The 16971-nt window shown below is 27.9% G+C and overlaps 4 protein-coding genes and 1 non-coding gene across 6 annotated transcripts; 2 read left to right on the forward strand and 3 right to left on the reverse strand.

The window, feature by feature from the left end:
- Positions 1–178: 178 nt before the first annotated feature.
- Ngdn (neuroguidin, EIF4E binding protein) lies at positions 179–1554 on the forward strand. The gene is given in 2 exon segments (NM_001162343.2): positions 179–1008; positions 1094–1554. Coding segments are annotated over 2 exon segments (918 nt in total). The 5' UTR covers positions 179–280; the 3' UTR covers positions 1284–1554.
- Positions 1555–2926: 1372 nt separating this feature from the next.
- On the reverse strand, positions 2927–4666 carry LOC100167081 (programmed cell death protein 2). 2 transcript variants are annotated; one of them, XM_008188804.2, is made up of 7 exons: positions 4488–4666; positions 3996–4417; positions 3755–3846; positions 3534–3676; positions 3359–3473; positions 3178–3286; positions 2927–3113 (listed from the first exon to the last, which is right to left on the reverse strand). In XM_008188804.2, exons 2-7 carry the CDS (start codon positions 4383–4385, stop codon positions 2958–2960), a joined length of 1005 nt encoding a protein of 334 aa, XP_008187026.1. In that variant the 5' UTR covers positions 4386–4417; positions 4488–4666; the 3' UTR covers positions 2927–2957. The 2 variants fall into 2 exon arrangements, with proteins under 2 accessions (XP_008187026.1, XP_016663147.1); XM_016807658.2 differs by having other exon boundaries at positions 3996–4634.
- A 2877-nt stretch (positions 4667–7543) lies between these two features.
- Positions 7544–10941, reverse strand: LOC103310455 (RNA exonuclease 1 homolog). Its single transcript, XM_008188805.3, has one exon. The coding sequence runs from the start codon at positions 10512–10514 to the stop codon at positions 8010–8012; it is 2505 nt and encodes an 834-aa protein (XP_008187027.1). The 5' UTR covers positions 10515–10941; the 3' UTR covers positions 7544–8009.
- A 186-nt stretch (positions 10942–11127) lies between these two features.
- LOC100165055 (transcription initiation factor TFIID subunit 11) lies at positions 11128–12354 on the forward strand. Its single transcript, XM_001952227.5, has 4 exons — positions 11128–11505; positions 11566–11653; positions 11737–11833; positions 12013–12354. Exons 1-4 carry the CDS (start codon positions 11312–11314, stop codon positions 12144–12146), a joined length of 513 nt encoding a protein of 170 aa, XP_001952262.1. The 5' UTR covers positions 11128–11311; the 3' UTR covers positions 12147–12354.
- A 3441-nt stretch (positions 12355–15795) lies between these two features.
- On the reverse strand, positions 15796–15999 carry LOC115033981. Its single transcript, XR_003839323.1, has one exon. It is a non-coding gene; the product is annotated as a small nucleolar RNA U3 (small nucleolar RNA).
- Between the last annotated feature and the right edge of the window lie 972 nt (positions 16000–16971).

Below are 16971 nucleotides of genomic sequence, written 5' to 3' on the forward strand. Positions count from 1 at the left end.
CATGTCATATGAGTCTATGCTGTACAACATCCAGCAGCAGGCAGCTGTCTAGCGGTGAAAACAAAATTGAAAAATCATCATTTTGCTTATAAATGATTACAGTGATAACATTCTGCTGATAAATGATTACAGTGATAACATTATGCTGATAGCTAATTTATGATAATGTGTAATGTGTATATAAATTAAAAACATGTGCTTCGTTCTAGTCACGATTTAAGATTCAAAATTAATATATATATATATTTTAATTTTAATAAGTAATATAATTAATATAATTATGGAAGAAGAAGTAACTCAACCGGATTGTAGTGAACAAACAAGAAAATTGCTTAAAGATATCAAGTCCGGAATCTTAGAAGCCAAAGAATCGACGAATAAGATTATTAACAAAGAGTATAATATTAACGGTAATGGCATAAGTTTATTAGATATAAAATGCCATACATTATTGAGCTATATAAATAATTTGACTCATATTATACTAAAAAAATGCAAGTTTCAATCCATTAAAAATGACCCATCGATTGAACGTCTTGTTGAGCAACGAACTGTTCTAGAACGGATAAGGCCTCTTGAGTTTAAAATGAAATACCAAATTGATAAGCTTGTTAAGACAGCATTATCAGGTTCCATTGATCCTAATGATCCAGATAGATTTCGTGCAACTATTGATGGACTAGCAGATGCAGAAGATGATGAAGAAAATGTAGAGTCTGATAATGATGAAGATGGTGATAAAAGGTCAAAAAAAGTTAAGGATGGTGTTTATGTAGCACCTAAGGTTACAGCTGTACCTTATGATGGTGATGAGTCACGAGCAGTTAAAAAACAAAAACTGTTAGAAAGAGCTAAAAAGAGAGCACTACAGAGTTCAGTTATGCAAGAGTTACGAGAGGAATATGCAGATACACCAGTTGAACTGCAAATTAATACAGTTGGGTTAAAAAATAAACAGTCCAAGTATGATTATGAAAGGCAGAAGTATGAAGAAGACTATTTTACAAGGTATAAATTAAAATTGTCTCACTTAAAAAATAAATTCTTTTCTATTACTTAGTTTTATCTCTACTTATAAAAAAAAATTGTCTAGGTTGCCAGTTACCAAGAAGGACAAGCATAGAGCTAAGCAATTATCATCAGTTACTCTTGGGAAATTAGGGAAAGAAGTGACACATTTCGAAGACATTTCAGCTCTTGGAGGAAATTTTAGTGAAAAAAGCGGTAATAAAAGAAAGAAGAAGTTCAAAGGAAAAAATTTAAAAAAGAAAAGGAAATTTTAAGCTATGTTTTAAAATATTATAATTATTTGAATTATGTTTCATTACATTGAAATGAATTAATATTAAAAGTTAAAATTTCTTTGTTCTATATAATATTCTAATATTCATAATGATCTTTTATCATAACATTTGGTTAAAAAATGACATGTATTTATATTTTACATATTATTTAATCATTTTGGAACATTTATCATAGAAAATTATTGAGTCTATTTATGTCTTGAAATGCAGATTGTTTATTTTCTAAATAAAAATTTAAAAAAATATAAAACTACTAGGTACGCCTCCAAAATCTTAAAAGTAATACCACAGACTATATTATAAAATATATTTCATAGACTCGTAATATCATAGAACCTTGTAAATAACTCATGCATATATAACGTTTTAGTATTTATACTGTACTCCATCAAGCAGTGACGTGGTGAATGGTAATTTCAGAGGCAATTGCCTCTGAGATTTTATTTTAAATAGAGTGGTGGGTGGTAGCCGGTGGGTCCCCTAGTATATGTAATATGATATTCTTAATAGGTAGTCAATAACGATCTGAAATATAATTAGTTATATTATATTAATACTTGGGATATTTCAGATATTTGTATCTTGCCTCTGGAAAATGTTTAGTTCGCCACGCCACTGCCAAAGTGTCAATTGAGAAAAATATGACTACTTTGTGCAGTTCCGCTCGGATAGTTTCTCTTATCAGTTGAATCATTAGAGTATGTCATTGAGTATGTTATCATATAGTTCAATGGAGTATGTAGATTTGTTTATTATTTGTAGTAGATAACAATTACTTTTGGTTTCTAAATACTTATATATTCAATATTAAATACAATTTTATTGACATTAAATAGAAAAAAAAACAAAAATAATTGAAAACTGAAAATAGCCGTAAACAGCTCAAAATATATTGAAAATTGTACGGTGTAAAGAAAATGCTAATTTAAACATTCAGTGAGAATGTCAAGTATTTACGATCATATATTTTAGAGTTACATCTACAACCATAATCGATTTTGTTTATAATAGAAGATATTCCTAAGACCATGGATGGTGATACCATAGACAAAATAGATGGGTGTCAGCAAAAATACAAGTTTTAGTCCGGTTACCTCATCCCACCCTTCCCAGCCATGGTTGTAGTTCGACTCATTTCATTGGCCTTAAATTACCCAGCTAATAGTCGCGATGAGGGTGCGACCATGATACATATCAAAGTTGCTGAGGTGTGCTAACAACTATAGGTGGATAGGCCAAAAAAAAATTCAGCAGACCAATATAATAATTATTACAAACAAAAATTTTGTTTCGCTATGCTCCAAAATTAGAATCTTTATACATATTATCCATGTAATAATCTAATATTTTAATGTATTATGAATATATAGTATACCTAATAATACTAAGTTTGTACTTAAATACAATATTGAGAGTAAACTGTAATACAATTTACAAGTAATAAGTTTAATATACTATGGCCATGATATAATATCTAAAATTTTAATTTTGAAAAATTGATTATCAAATGAAATAAACCTACAAATTTTGATTATCAAATTATATACTATGTAATATTTTAAGTACCTACGTTAGGAAATGTACAGTGTTTTGTTATATAAATAGGTAAAGTAAAGAAAATATTCTCTGGTAATATAAATTATATTTATTTTATCATAGTGGACTCTGTTCCCACAAAAATTCTTTCTTATATTTTTGACCAGCCTCACAACTTGCAGGACAAGTATAGACAGCTAAAATACCGAAGTTGAATGATTCCTTGGTTGAAGATTCTGGCAATTTTAAATAGTACAGCATTTGTGGCATTACCTTAAAATATAATAGAATAAAAATTTAAAACTTTATTAGGTAATTTAGTTTAGATTTAACATACTTGAAATTCAAAACTTCTTTGTTTACCACAATATTGGCAAGATGGAATATCATGAGCCTCAGGAATACGTTTAGTACAGATCCACAATGGCGACTCTAAACGATTGTACCTACAATATTGTTAAGTGGTTGATTAAAGTAATTATTTTTATATAGCTGTTTAAGAAATAATTATAAAATACCTAATAATTTGTTCAGGAACTGAGGATATTGATTTTTTAAACTTTTCAAAATATTCATCATCTTTGTCACCTCCATAAGCCATTTCTAACAAAGCTTCATCTAAACCATCCATATCTATGTCAAACATAAAATAAATTAAGAAACAATACACCAAAACTTTATATTTATTTCTACCTTGAAGAGAGCCTTTTGGAATTTGAGCTTCATCACTATTTTCACTATAATCACTATCATCATCCTCACTATTCAATGATGCATTTTCAGAACCTTCATCTGACTCTTCATTAATAATATGTTCTGGTAATACCACAATGAATCTAAATTGTATATTATATATCATGGTATTATGATGTTTCTAAATCAAAAAGGAAATTAATAAATATTTAATACATTACTTGTCTCTCAATTCTTTATTTAAATCAATATTTTTGTGATGTAAACTGCAATAGATATTTTCATATTCCACAGTGGACTTGCACCCGCATACCTTTAAATTAAATACAGATATCACAAACAACACAATAAAAATTTAAAAAATATACCTAATTTTCAAGTGAAATATTTGAAATATATCAAATATACATGTATATATAAAGAGACTATAGGCCTTCCCTGAGATACTACATGAATACATACTTTACATAATTTTATTCCCCACATATCGGGTGTAATATCTGGATCATTGGGTTCAGCTGGTTCACCTGAATAGTAATCATTTTTTTTACGAAGCTGTGACCTGAAGACAGCAAATGTTCTTCCTCCTTTGCATTCATTACAATAGAACACATACAAAGTTCGATGGAAACAAGAACCACGAAATTCGGGTTCATCAATTGGTGCATACAACTGACACAAGAAAACTAGAGGAATATTACACTTCAAACAAGCCAGCTCGCTTGCTTCTGGAATATGTTTCAAATCTAACCAAGCTGGTTTACCGCCCACTTTGGATGGAAAAAAACGACTAGTAAGACTAAAAGATTCAGTGGTGGAATGTTCGTCGATAGTACCCAGCATAACAGACATGACAATCGAAAAATTTGATACAATTTTAAACACTAAAACAATACAAATAATAAAATATAGTATTTTTAATTTTAAATAACACTATCTACACCCGTCACCCACACGCTGCAACCACACTACAAATTACAACTATATAGATAGCAGATACTAAAGTACTAGAACTGCCGTATTGGTATTGCCGTAGACCTTGTATGAGAACTTTACTGCAACCACAGATAATAATAAAGTATAAACATATTATTAAATAAATAATATTAATATTATTATAAACATATATATTATCTACCAAATAGGTCTTTATCACGAGGTAAATAATGGTAACATGATAAATGTATTAATTATTTACTGGAAGATTGGTAAGTGGTAACATAAACATATTATCATAGAACAATTTATGCATTTATGCCCCGGCCCAATATTGTTCTATAGCAATTTATTAGCAAATAGCAATACTAGTAGCAATAGCCATGATTGTTCTGTGCCATTTCAAATGTCCAATAGTCATAACTCCTAACTCATAAGAAATAATAATATCCCATAATTAATAATTATGTATTTATGTCTAATTAATAACTATAATACAGTATATATAGTATTATAATAAGTCGTAAACAAAACACTTTATTTAGATTCGTGAATCCTGACTTCACGAGCATTAGAATTTACTATTTAGTGCAAGGCGCATTTCCAATTCAAATCCACTTTGCATTTTAGACTACAGAGCTCCATAAACCACGAATCACGATAATTGTTTAATCAGTAAACTTAACTGTTTAGTTGCTTTACGTTTATCGTAGAATGAATAGGTGAATTGCGATAGCCCCGTGATTCACTTGACAAATAGAAAAAAATGACACATTCAGAAATTAATATTTAATTGTAGGTATTAGGTACATCGTTTATAATTTCAAAAAATGATTATTTTGAAAAAGTGGCGATTTTATGAGTAAATTATAAACTTATGAGTTTATATCACGACCACGATGCAGACTAGATAATAGAAAAATTATTTAGTATTATTATATTATTAGAAATTATTTGTCAATAGACATTAGGTACCTACATATTTTTCAAGATATAGGGGAAAACCCTACTCTAACCAGACAGTAAAAAATACTGTTTATATGACTTGACTAGAAAATCCAGTCCGTGATAAAAAAAAATTGAAATAATTTTATTTGTCATGCTATATACGTGTTTTTGATGGATGTACGATTCTGAGCGGAGGTAGTCCGTCAGACAATTATTTCTAAGAATATTTTTATTTTTTATTAATAATTAATACTACCTATATTAGTAATACAGTTGTTTGAATTAATTTATACTGAAACCATTGCAATACACCATATTTATAATATTATGTTTTCCACAAAAATTACGATCGAGAAAGAATCTATATCGGATATCCGATACCTTAAATTTAATCTGAGTACCCATCTATAATGAAAAATTATTTGAGATAGGTTTATTGTAAATGTACCTAAATAATAATTTACGCAGTGAAGTAAGATATCAAGTCCCTACAAATATTTGTTTTAATTATGTACAAGTTGTACAACAAAATAACTAAAATCGTATTATTTTTCGTTTAAATATCCTATGTCCCATGTTCATATGTAAATTTAAATTTCAAGTCTAAAAAAAAATTGGTCTCATGACGTATTACTATTCTCAACATATTTAAATTGCTATAAGAACAACTGGTAACAAGTGGTATTTGCAAAAATTCAGCAGACCATATAATAGTCATTAAAAAAAAAAAAATTTTGTTTCGCTAGGTATGCTTCAAAATTAGAATCTTTATATTTTCCATGTAATAATCTAATAAGTAATGCATATTCTAATATATTATGAATATATAGTATACCTAACAATAATAAGTTTGTACTTAAATGCAATATCGAGAGTAAACTGTATTACAATTTACAAGTAATAAGTTTAATACGATGTGGCCATAATATAATATCTAAAATTTTAATTTTGAAAAAATAACTATCAAATTATATACTATGTAATATTCTTAGTAAGTTAAGAAATGTACAGTGTTTTGTTAAATAAATAGGTAAAATAAAGAATGCCACTAAACTTAGTTTACAACTTATAGGGTATGTGTATTTGATTATTTGAATTACACTTTCAAGCTTTTTGACCACACTAAATGTTTTAAAATTCAAAAATATTATTTGATTATAAAAAGGTTTATTTGAATCTGAATATTTTGAAAAATTCATTGTGAATGGAAAACCTTAATTTATATATAGGCAAGTAATAGAGGAGTTTCATGTTTCTACGGTTAATATTTTTAAATTAAGACAAAATAATATCATAAACTGTTTGCATATAAAATAAATCATAATTTTATACACGTAAATATTTATTATGTCGTAAAAATTTGAAATTCAATCAGTCATAAAAAAATATATGGCTTAAGGTTTTACGCTAATTTTTTTAAGATTCCAGTAAGACAGTTTTGAAGAATTTTATATTCAATTTTCAAGCTATTTTACTCATAAACAAAAATTGAATTATTGAAGGTTTCAAACTGAAAGTCCAAAATATTAAACTTCTATCAACAGCACAAAGTAAATAAAAATATTTTAAAATTTATATCATGTCTAACATAAATATTTGGTGAAAAATTCTTATTTATTAAATAAAAGTTTTGAAAACAACATATTATTAATAAATTTAAATGTATTTTAGTTATTTTTTTTGAGACAAGAGATCAGCAGTCAGGGATTGTGAACATAGCTGTTTCAATGGTGGATGCAGGGAGCAGCAGCTGCCTCTCCATTGAGATTTGCGACATGTGATATGTTGTATTTAAATAACTCTCATGTTCTTGTCACTAGATCCCAGAAATTATCAACCCCAAAATTGAACTATCCGCCTAGCCTCTACAGACATTAAGGTCAGGAAGTACCTATGATTGTGCGCTAATTTTGATATACACAACAGAATTATTACCTACAATAATTATTCAAAGAAGTAAAAATACTACTATAATATTAATTCATACAAAATAATCGAAAGAATATTTTTTAAAGCTATATGATTTTAAATTATATTAGTAAAAAGTCAGAAGTCTAAATATGGGTATTGTATGTTAGGTGATTTAATTTTCACTAAATTATTAAAAATTAATAAAACAAATAACATTCAATGTGTTATGTTTTTTTATTCATATACTTATAATTCTGAAGAACACCAACATATTATATAATTCAATATAAACCATACATGTATACATAGTTAGATAACTATCACAAAAAAATTATTTTATTTTAAGAGAAGTAAAAAAAAATTAGTGTTATACTGTTATTGCTTTTTACAAGGGTACAGACCAAAATCAATATCTGGTTTTATGAAATAGAAACTGTCCACCTTATTTATTCACATTACTCATTTAAAGTAATACGTTTAACTAATATTAATATTATTTTATATTTAAAAAAATTACCCTCAGCAATTGATACTAGAGTATTCTTCTTTACATTCTTGTTCAAATGTATCATACATTTTAATATAAAAATAAATTATATTGAGATCATATTATTTTTAAGGCCACATTTTAATGTCTAATGCATTATATGAACAAATTTAGTTAATTTCATTAACTACCTTTTATCTACCTCCTATACTTATTATATTAACTGGCTTGAATTTCTTCACATCCTCTTTTAATTTCTTCCAAACTAAATCCAGTGAAGCTAAAGCATCCTCCTTGCTGTCATGGCCCTCCTCACTTTGAATAATTCTTTGTAAATGTTGTTCAGACAATAACTTCAAACCCCACTTATACGGAGGACCATATTTATGGGGATACATTACACTTGTATCTACTACATTATAATGAACCATTTTTAATGCTTTTAAATCACTGTCTAAACTATGACCAATTAAAATTGAATCTTTATCAAACATCTTCAATAAATCTTGTTGAACATCAGACAATCTCTTTGAACAACCCCTTAATGATTCCTCAGTAATTCCACTGTATTTAGATTTATAATCAAGTATAGGATTAAAAGGTTTCACTTTGGATTCATACACTTCTTCTCCTTCGTGATTGATGACTGTAACTCGAACAATTTCAGTACCAAATGTAGTATTGACCATTTCACAATCTAGGGCATAAAAATTTGGTATTTCTTCTTTTTTGTCAGATTTTTTACTTTTAGTCACGACAAAATTTTCCAAGGCATCTTCATCAAACTTATCAGGTACGTGGTAAATACTTGATTCACAACCAGATTCATGTTGTCTTTTGTCACAGCATACCCAAAATTTTTCATTTTTCGATCTTTCAAACTTTAGTTTGCCAGAATGATAAATGCATTTGGTTAATGTAAGTGTAGGCATACCACGTTTATCAACTTCAAACTCACTTCTACAATTCATGCATACAAATTTATCACCATTGCGTTTTTTAGAAAGTGGTCGGTAATAATAAGCATTTTTGGAAATATATGCCAATTTATTATCACCCATTAGTGGAAAACCGTTTTTTTCCAAATCATCTTGTGTTAGAATATATTTCTTCAATAATTCATACAGACATATACCATACATGTGTGAAGGGTAATATGGATTACTCTTAACCTGTAATTGAGGTGATTTATTGGCTTTCATTACAGATTGAACAATAAGGTTTCTATAAATTCCAGATGATTTAGCTTTACTGTGAACTTCTTCTTCGGTTGTATGGGCTTTATCAATTGCTTCTTCGGATGAATAGTGATTAATGAAGGCTTTATAAAGTTTCTCCAAACAACTTTGCCGTAAAGGATTCGGCATATTACTTCCGTTTTTAAATGATTTTAGTCTCAAATTCAATTTTATATTTGCAGTTATTTCTTTATTGTTTATATTAGAATTTGTTGGTGTTTGAGACTCTGTAGTACTTGGTTCAACTTTTGACTGATGAGCAATACGGCTTTTAGTCTTTAATGATGGTAAACTAGGATCACTATTTAAATTAATTGTAGTGACACTTGGATGACTTCCAATTACATTATTTTGAATAGATTGTACTCTGTTTGCTACCATTTCATGAAGTGACTTTGTAGTTCTTGGTCTTATAATTGTTGTAGCATTAATTTGTGCAAATATGCTTGTTGTGGAAATATGAGATATTCGTTTTTTTACTTTAGCTGCTACAACATTACATGATTTTTGCTCAGTATCGGAATCTTCTGAACCAAAAAATTCGTTTAAACTTGATTCGATTAGTGCAGTTGACGGATCATTTCCTTCATCACTTGAACTGACTCTGGAACTCACTATATCCGAATTTATAGGATCGGGTTTAACTAATTTTTTTTTTACTTTTTCTTTTACAACTTCTTTTAACGACTTAGGGCCAGAAGGAATGGTAGGTGTATTCATAGTGTCAAGATTAATACTTTTATCTCTTGAATGTCTTTTTTCAGATTTTTTCTCATTATCTCTGTCTTTTTTGTCCTTTCTATGTTCTGGAGATTTATCTCTTTTAGGTTTCTTAGATCTACTTGAAGATTTTTTTGAAGACTCGTGTTTACGTTTTGAAGATGATCTGTGTTCATGATATTTATCTTCAGTTTTATTAGTTTTATCTGAAGGTTTTTCAATAACAGTAGGTATATATTCTGAAATACCTGTATTCTGTTTAGTACTATTAGTACTAATATCATAAGTTGTTGAAATTCCTTCAGTGTAGTTAATTGATTCTGTTTGCTCTTTTCTATTAAATTCATTATTACTTTGTTCAAGTTCAAAATCTAAATTTATATCATTGACACACGAAGGTATATATTCGAGTATGGGAATATCTTTTTTACCAGTTTCAGTAGTTGAACCATAAGTAGAAGATTTGACACCCAATTCAGGATTCTTTGGCTTAATACATTTAGGTATATATTCAATAATTTTAGATTTTACCTTTTGTTTTAATCTTGGTTCTTCAGGCGACTTTGATTTATCAGATGCAGTGACAACAGGCTTGTTTTCTGTTTCAGCAACAATTTGACAGTTTGTATCAGACAAAAAATCTTGTTTACTATGCTTGAAGTGACAATATGGTCGATCGCAGAATGAGCCAGTATAATATGGACATTCAAGAGCCTTGAAATAACCTTTGGAAGGCAACATTATGTTGTGAATAATATTAATAAGAAATGTAAATGCTCAGAGCAATAAAATATATATATAATATATTTGTATTTAGTGCTTACTAATCAAAAGTTAAACGCATTAATCAGTAACAGCCAGCAGCTATTCAGTAAAACGAAATTGGATGTATAAACGTTTCAAAAATCATTCATACAATGCGTTGTAACTATGAAATAAAAGTGAATCAGTTGTTACCATCGGATAGTAGTTTAAAATACAAAAAGCTTTACAAAGGATCTTCCAAATGTTCTATTACTATAATATACTATTATAAATAGTAAAGTATAATATAGTATGATAGTTAAGAGTTACTGCGAAACTGCGAAAGTACAAATTGGTAAATACGAAATATGAATTATGAATTACTAATTCCGATTTCCGATCAGAGAATATTGAGATAATGAGGATGTTCGCTAATCAGCTAGCAATATTTGATAAGAGAATTCAAGGGCTCAGGAGTCAGGATTCCCAAAATCTATTGCTTATCGTCAATTTGTGAAAAGTGACTTTTTCCTACACTGTACAATGTGTACTATCATTTTTAAATTATCAATTAATAATAATTATTACTATTAAAATATTAACTTGATATAAATAAAATATTAAAATATATTAATAATGTTTGTTATTTGATAGTAACTTAATGGTTAACAACTTTCTGACTTTATAAATAATTGTATAAGTATTTAGAATTAGAATTTTAGACCGTATTTAACACTAGTTACTAAACAAAACTGTAAAAGTTCAATCTTGTTAATAATTATAACTCATAAGAAATGGAAAATATTATGTTCAATAAGGATCAAGAAATGGAGTCTTCTGGTTATAAAGACTACTCACAAGAAGATTTGTTTTTAGTTCCAGAACCAAAACGGTCTAACGATCAACATAATTCTTCCGATCCATTTGGAAAAAAAAAGAAGGATAAAAGTAAAAAACAAATTGAAGCAGAAGAAAGAGAAAAAATGAGGTATATTCCATTAAACATAATAATATGATGATTTTGCGTTACATTGAATTATTATTCTAGAGTTCTTGTATCCAACTTCACTGAAGAACAATTGGATAGATATGAAATGTTTAGAAGATCGGTGTTTCCTAAAGCAGCAATTAAAAGGGTTTGTATTTATTTCATGTACATTATAACAACATTTTAATTAATAATTAAACAAATACAAATGTGTTATATTTAAATGCTTAGATCGTACAAACCATTACTGGAAATTCTGTATCTCAAAATGTTGTAATTGCCATGTCGGGTATTGCAAAAGTTTTTATTGGTGAAATAGTTGAGGAAGGTAATTGAAAATGTTTACTTATATTTGTACCCAGACAGCATTTTGTAATGATAATATTATAATAGTATTAACATAACGTTATACTAATATTATTCGTTATTAAAATGTTATAATAATATTAATAAACAAGAAATTGCTGTCTGGGTATAGTCATAAATTTGATTGGGTATTCATTTTAGCTCTTGACATAATGGAAGCTCAAGAAGATTCAGGACCATTACATCCTAAACACTTAAGGGAAGCTGTAAGGCGGCTTAGAAAAACTGGAGCTATTCCATCTTCCAAAGGTAGAAAACTACCTTTTTACATTTAGATACCTAAAATAAATTTAAACTTATTTGTTCAACAATTTATAATTATTTTTAAAATTTAGCAACTAATGTACATTTTTATTGTATATATCTGACATTTATAGTAATTATTTGTAAAGCATCTAATTATATTGATAAATAACAAAAAATCAATTTATTTATGACATTTATGTTCTTATTTAAATCTCAAACATCAAAAAATGTGTTAAAAAAAATTGCATAAATAATAAATTTATACATGAATTGTTTATTTTTTAAAGAGACATGAGTTTATGACTGAAATAATATCATTATTTCATTTAGTAATAATTAAGAAACCTATATCTAAAAACATTTTAAAAATTGTTTTTTTTTGTTTTGTAAAACTACCTACATAGTATTGAATGTTTGAATATATGCCGTCCATGTTAGGTAATATTTGTTGAAAATATTATTTTCTATTATAACATCTCGTAGAAAAATAGAGAATGTGACAAGTGTTGTCTCTGTCTTACAAGTGCGTAATATACCAATTTTTACGCTCAGCCGATCACGTTTAGCTCCATTAGTTTAAAAATTAGAGTGAATTGTCGTCTTAAAAAATGAAAAGGTATGGCTATTATCTAGACAATCTCATAGGCTTTTTATTATATTTTTATTTTAAAGCGAGTTATAAGTAATTAAAAATTGTAAATTGTTTGTACATCTTTAAATACTCATAATTCACTTTAAAATTAGAATATAATAAGATGCCAATGATATTGTCTAGATAATAATCTTACTTTTAAATTTTACAAGAGGTCGATTCACTCTAATTTTTAAACCAACAGAGCTTAATGTTATCTGAGCTGAGCGTAAAATTTGCTATGTTACCTTGTAAGGCGGAAATAAAACATTTGGGTAAAACGTTCTCTTAATTCACAATTTTAACTCACTTTTGAAATTATTTATTATAATATATAATGAAAGCTTGCCATTTACCAATTGTTCCAAAGTGTTATTTATCTAATCTTAAATTGCCAAGAGAGGTTTGCAGGAGTGATCCATCTATTGTTCTAGAATTCAAAAATTGTCTAGAGAGTGACTATTCTTTTGTATATTTAAATAGAGATTTGATTTTAAAAAGGTCAGTTAATTATTCATTAACGTTTGTTGGTTTTTTACGATAATTTAATTTTTTAGCAAGTATTATATGAGTACATAATATAGTATATAATATTATTAAAAATGGTTATAACTTACTTAAAAACTGTATAATCGTAAAAAACCAACATATGAACACATATGTTCTTACCATGAAGTTTCATAATAGACTGATTCAGTCTAATTTTTGAACTAACGGAACTGAACATTATCTGCTGAGCGTAAATTTGCTATGTTACGCACTTGTAAGAAGGAGACAACAACTGTCCGTGTGGCGTCCTCTTCATGAAATATTTTTATAATTAAAAAAAAAACTAGATTCAGGAAAATGTTTTTTCAGATTTGTAGGGAGAGTCAGGGGACAACTCCATATGCCACATATTATTATGTCTTTGTGTAATCGTGGATATCATGATTTATGACAAATAAATAAATAAATAAATAAATAAATATATTATTATATATAGCCGTATAAATAATAATATAATATTATGATTATTTTATGTTTATTTTTATTTTTTTTAGTTCTTTCATTATTAATATTCAAATATGTTAATATGAATAGCAAAATAGACATTATATAGCCTGAATAGGTGTACACTGATTCATTATTAAAAACTTTAATTGTATTTTTGACCTTATGTAATGTGTATCAGTTAAAATAATCTTGTCAACTGAAATATTTGTGTAAATATACAGACATACAGTATACACAATATCAAGGTAAGATGGGCATTGTCCCAACCCTAGAGTCCCATACTCCCATCTCTTTATAAAATAAAATTTTCTAATGTTCACATTCAAAAGAAATTTAAAAATATTAAATAAATAAGATTCATATAACAAAAAAAGGTGGACAAGTGGGTACCTCTCAGCTGTACAGTAGGTAATTGTTGAGCATGTTGTTGTAATGGATGTGTAATATATGAATTCATTGATACATCATTGCACACAAAAAAACAATTCTGAAGAGACCTTGTGTCATTGTAGCATACTTGTATAAATAATCAAATTGAATAGTTAAAAAAAAATTAATAAACAATTCTGAGCAAAGCCTATGATATTACTAAATACTAAGTATATTGGATGATATTATTATGATCAAAGTAATTTATTTTACTATTAGGCATTAGTACAATATTAGTGTACAACAGTAGGTTAAATTCATTTTTGTCAAAGAATTACATTTTAAAATATCATTGTGCCTATACAATATAATAATATACTCTAAATCTAAAAGTTTCATACACCCACGAATAATATTTTTGAGTTACAGCAAAATAACTAAAACCATTATTCTTAGTTTTAATAATATGGATTTTTGTTTTTGATTTCAAGGTTTTGATCAGGAAGTGCGATCACTGGATGGTTTCTTCCCTCACCCTTTTCATGCTAAAACTTATCCTAGCACATATTCTTATTATACCTTTGTGCATAGATTGTATATTATCTAATAAAAAATTTAAAAAAAAAAAGGTTTTGATAAATTTCGTTAACATCTGAACTTTAAATACTTATAAAAAAAATTGTGCCCATAGATTTTTAATATTAAATAATATCAACTGCTATTATAATAACAACTTATAAGGAATATACCTATTCTATTGGATTACATTTTCAAACGAATACAATTTTATTGAAAATCATAGAATAAAAAAACTAAAAAATTTCAAATGTTTATGAATAACTCAAAAAGAGACAAATTTTTCATTTATAGAAAATGATAAAAAAGAAACATTTGATGAAAATTTCATAATAGTTAATAGTTTTTGAATAACGAAAAAATAAGAAAACCGTTGTATAAGAATTTGTTAATTTACGGGTGAATATCCAATATTCCAATTTCTGACTTCAAATGCTTGTAAAAAATATATTTTTTATTTATTGAATCATCATTTACTACAATATTAATAATTACAAAGTAGGTATATAAATTGAAAATACATAGCCACATAGGTATTCAAAATATAAAAATGCTGATGATACTATCCCAAAAACCGAGCTTGTGATAGAGAACAGCGAGTTAAAAGTACAATTTGCATGATCAGTTATAATATGTTAATAATACTAAACTAATTAAAGTCTAAAATTAAAGAAGAGAAAAAAAATGTACAAATAAATGTCAGATACAGTGTAACGTAGAAACACGGACGTCAGCATCATCAAACCCGCGGAAACGATGCTGACGTTTCAGGGTTTGGCAGTGCGCGGCAACGGAAGCAGACGGGGCTGAGATGGATGGATTGCGAGGACGAATATCACTGAGTGTCAGGAGGAGTGTCGTGTAGCGAGTGATCTACCGTATTATAAGGTCGTAGTTGTAGTCTACAATTATTATTATTATTATTATTATAACAATTTACAATTATTTTTATATCATATTTTATAATATACAATGTTGTAGTATGTATATAATATATAGTTATTCTATAATATAATAATAATACCGCCGTGTTATATATAGACTCAACAGTGCAAAACTCTCCAAGCGTGAAATTAATTGGTTCATATTTCAATGATTTAAAGTGGACCACTCAGACTGTCCATATACCTTCCAGCAGAGCTGGTTGCGATCATCGTTGCTGAATGATCATCACTGCGAACAGCAGACCACCAGCGATCTCACGCTCTGGCACATGGACAAGTCTCATCATCGTGGCCAATGACGACTCCAGATTTGCACCTGGAGGGGACGATGCATACTACAGAAATGATCCTGTGAAGTATGATCTTAAAGTTCCCATTGACACTGGCCCATACTTGTAACAGGTGCCGGCTGCTCAACACAAGTAGCGCACTGACTGGCACATGACATTTCGGCACTATAGGGACTGAATTCAATGACTGAAATATTGTCTGACTCACTGTTTTAGTCGATTATATTGTTAAATTGATGAACGTATACAAGAAAACAGTTGAATGTTCTGAAAAAGCATCAACGACACCTCTCGACACAGCGTATCAAAGAGTGTTTGACGGCAGAGCTATCTAGTGACGGCTTTTATTATAACTATCACTAATACAGACAGTACCGCTAGGCAGTACGAGTATAATTATCTATTAATTATAATTTGTAGGTACCTACATACATGATTAACTAACTAACTAGTTAATCATGCCTACATACTAAGTATGGACCTATTAACTAAAGTTAGTTGTTAAAAATATCTTCAGTATTAACACAAATATGTTATTGAGCAGGATTTCGTTTGTCTGACCGATTTTTCGTAAGATTTTTGTTGTTATGGTTACATATTTTTATTAAATGATTCATAGACTTTTCCTCTATCTACTTTCCTTATATCGAGTTACTAGCGTGCTATAGTTTTAACTTATTTATAAATAATAAAGATTAGTAATGATTTGTTTTAAATAAAAAAATTTACCATGAAGTTTACCACTTTTGTGCCTGATGAGTGGTGACCATTTTCTAGAAGAAATAACGCTAAATATTCAATTTCAAAGGTGATTTCAGGTTGCAAAAAATAGGGCAATTTTATTGTTATTCATAACTTTTTAAAATCTCGAATTCAACAGTTATAATAGTTAATAAACTATTTAATTTACTATTAATTAACAATTAATAACTTCATGTTGAAAGAAAATAATAGAAAATAACGGTGAAACCCAAAAGCGCAAAACGAATTTGCTCTTTTGTACCTTAGTAGTAGTGGTATAAAAGCGCAAAAATAAATTGTATTACCT

This window comes from Acyrthosiphon pisum, chromosome A1 (genome assembly GCF_005508785.2).
Source record: "Acyrthosiphon pisum isolate AL4f chromosome A1, pea_aphid_22Mar2018_4r6ur, whole genome shotgun sequence".
NCBI classification, from domain to species: domain Eukaryota; kingdom Metazoa; phylum Arthropoda; class Insecta; order Hemiptera; family Aphididae; genus Acyrthosiphon; species Acyrthosiphon pisum.

Bases quoted from the DNA above. Each gene is read 5' to 3' on its own strand.
- LOC100167081 (XM_008188804.2), bottom strand. From the start codon at position 4,385: ATGTCTGTTATGCTGGGTACTATCGACGAACATTCCACCACTGAATCT. The intron at 3,474-3,533 runs GTAGAAATAAAT...TGTTTGACATAG, and splicing joins TCCAAAAGGCTCTCTTCAAG to ATATGGATGGTTTAGATGAA. The intron at 3,287-3,358 runs GTATTTTATAAT...ACAATATTGTAG, and splicing joins GTTCCTGAACAAATTATTAG to GTACAATCGTTTAGAGTCGC.
- LOC103310455 (XM_008188805.3), bottom strand. From the start codon at position 10,514: ATGTTGCCTTCCAAAGGTTATTTCAAGGCTCTTGAATGTCCATATTAT.
- LOC100165055 (XM_001952227.5), top strand. From the start codon at position 11,312: ATGGAAAATATTATGTTCAATAAGGATCAAGAAATGGAGTCTTCTGGT. The intron at 11,506-11,565 runs GTATATTCCATT...TTATTATTCTAG, and splicing joins GAAGAAAGAGAAAAAATGAG to AGTTCTTGTATCCAACTTCA. The intron at 11,654-11,736 runs GTTTGTATTTAT...TTAAATGCTTAG, and splicing joins CTAAAGCAGCAATTAAAAGG to ATCGTACAAACCATTACTGG.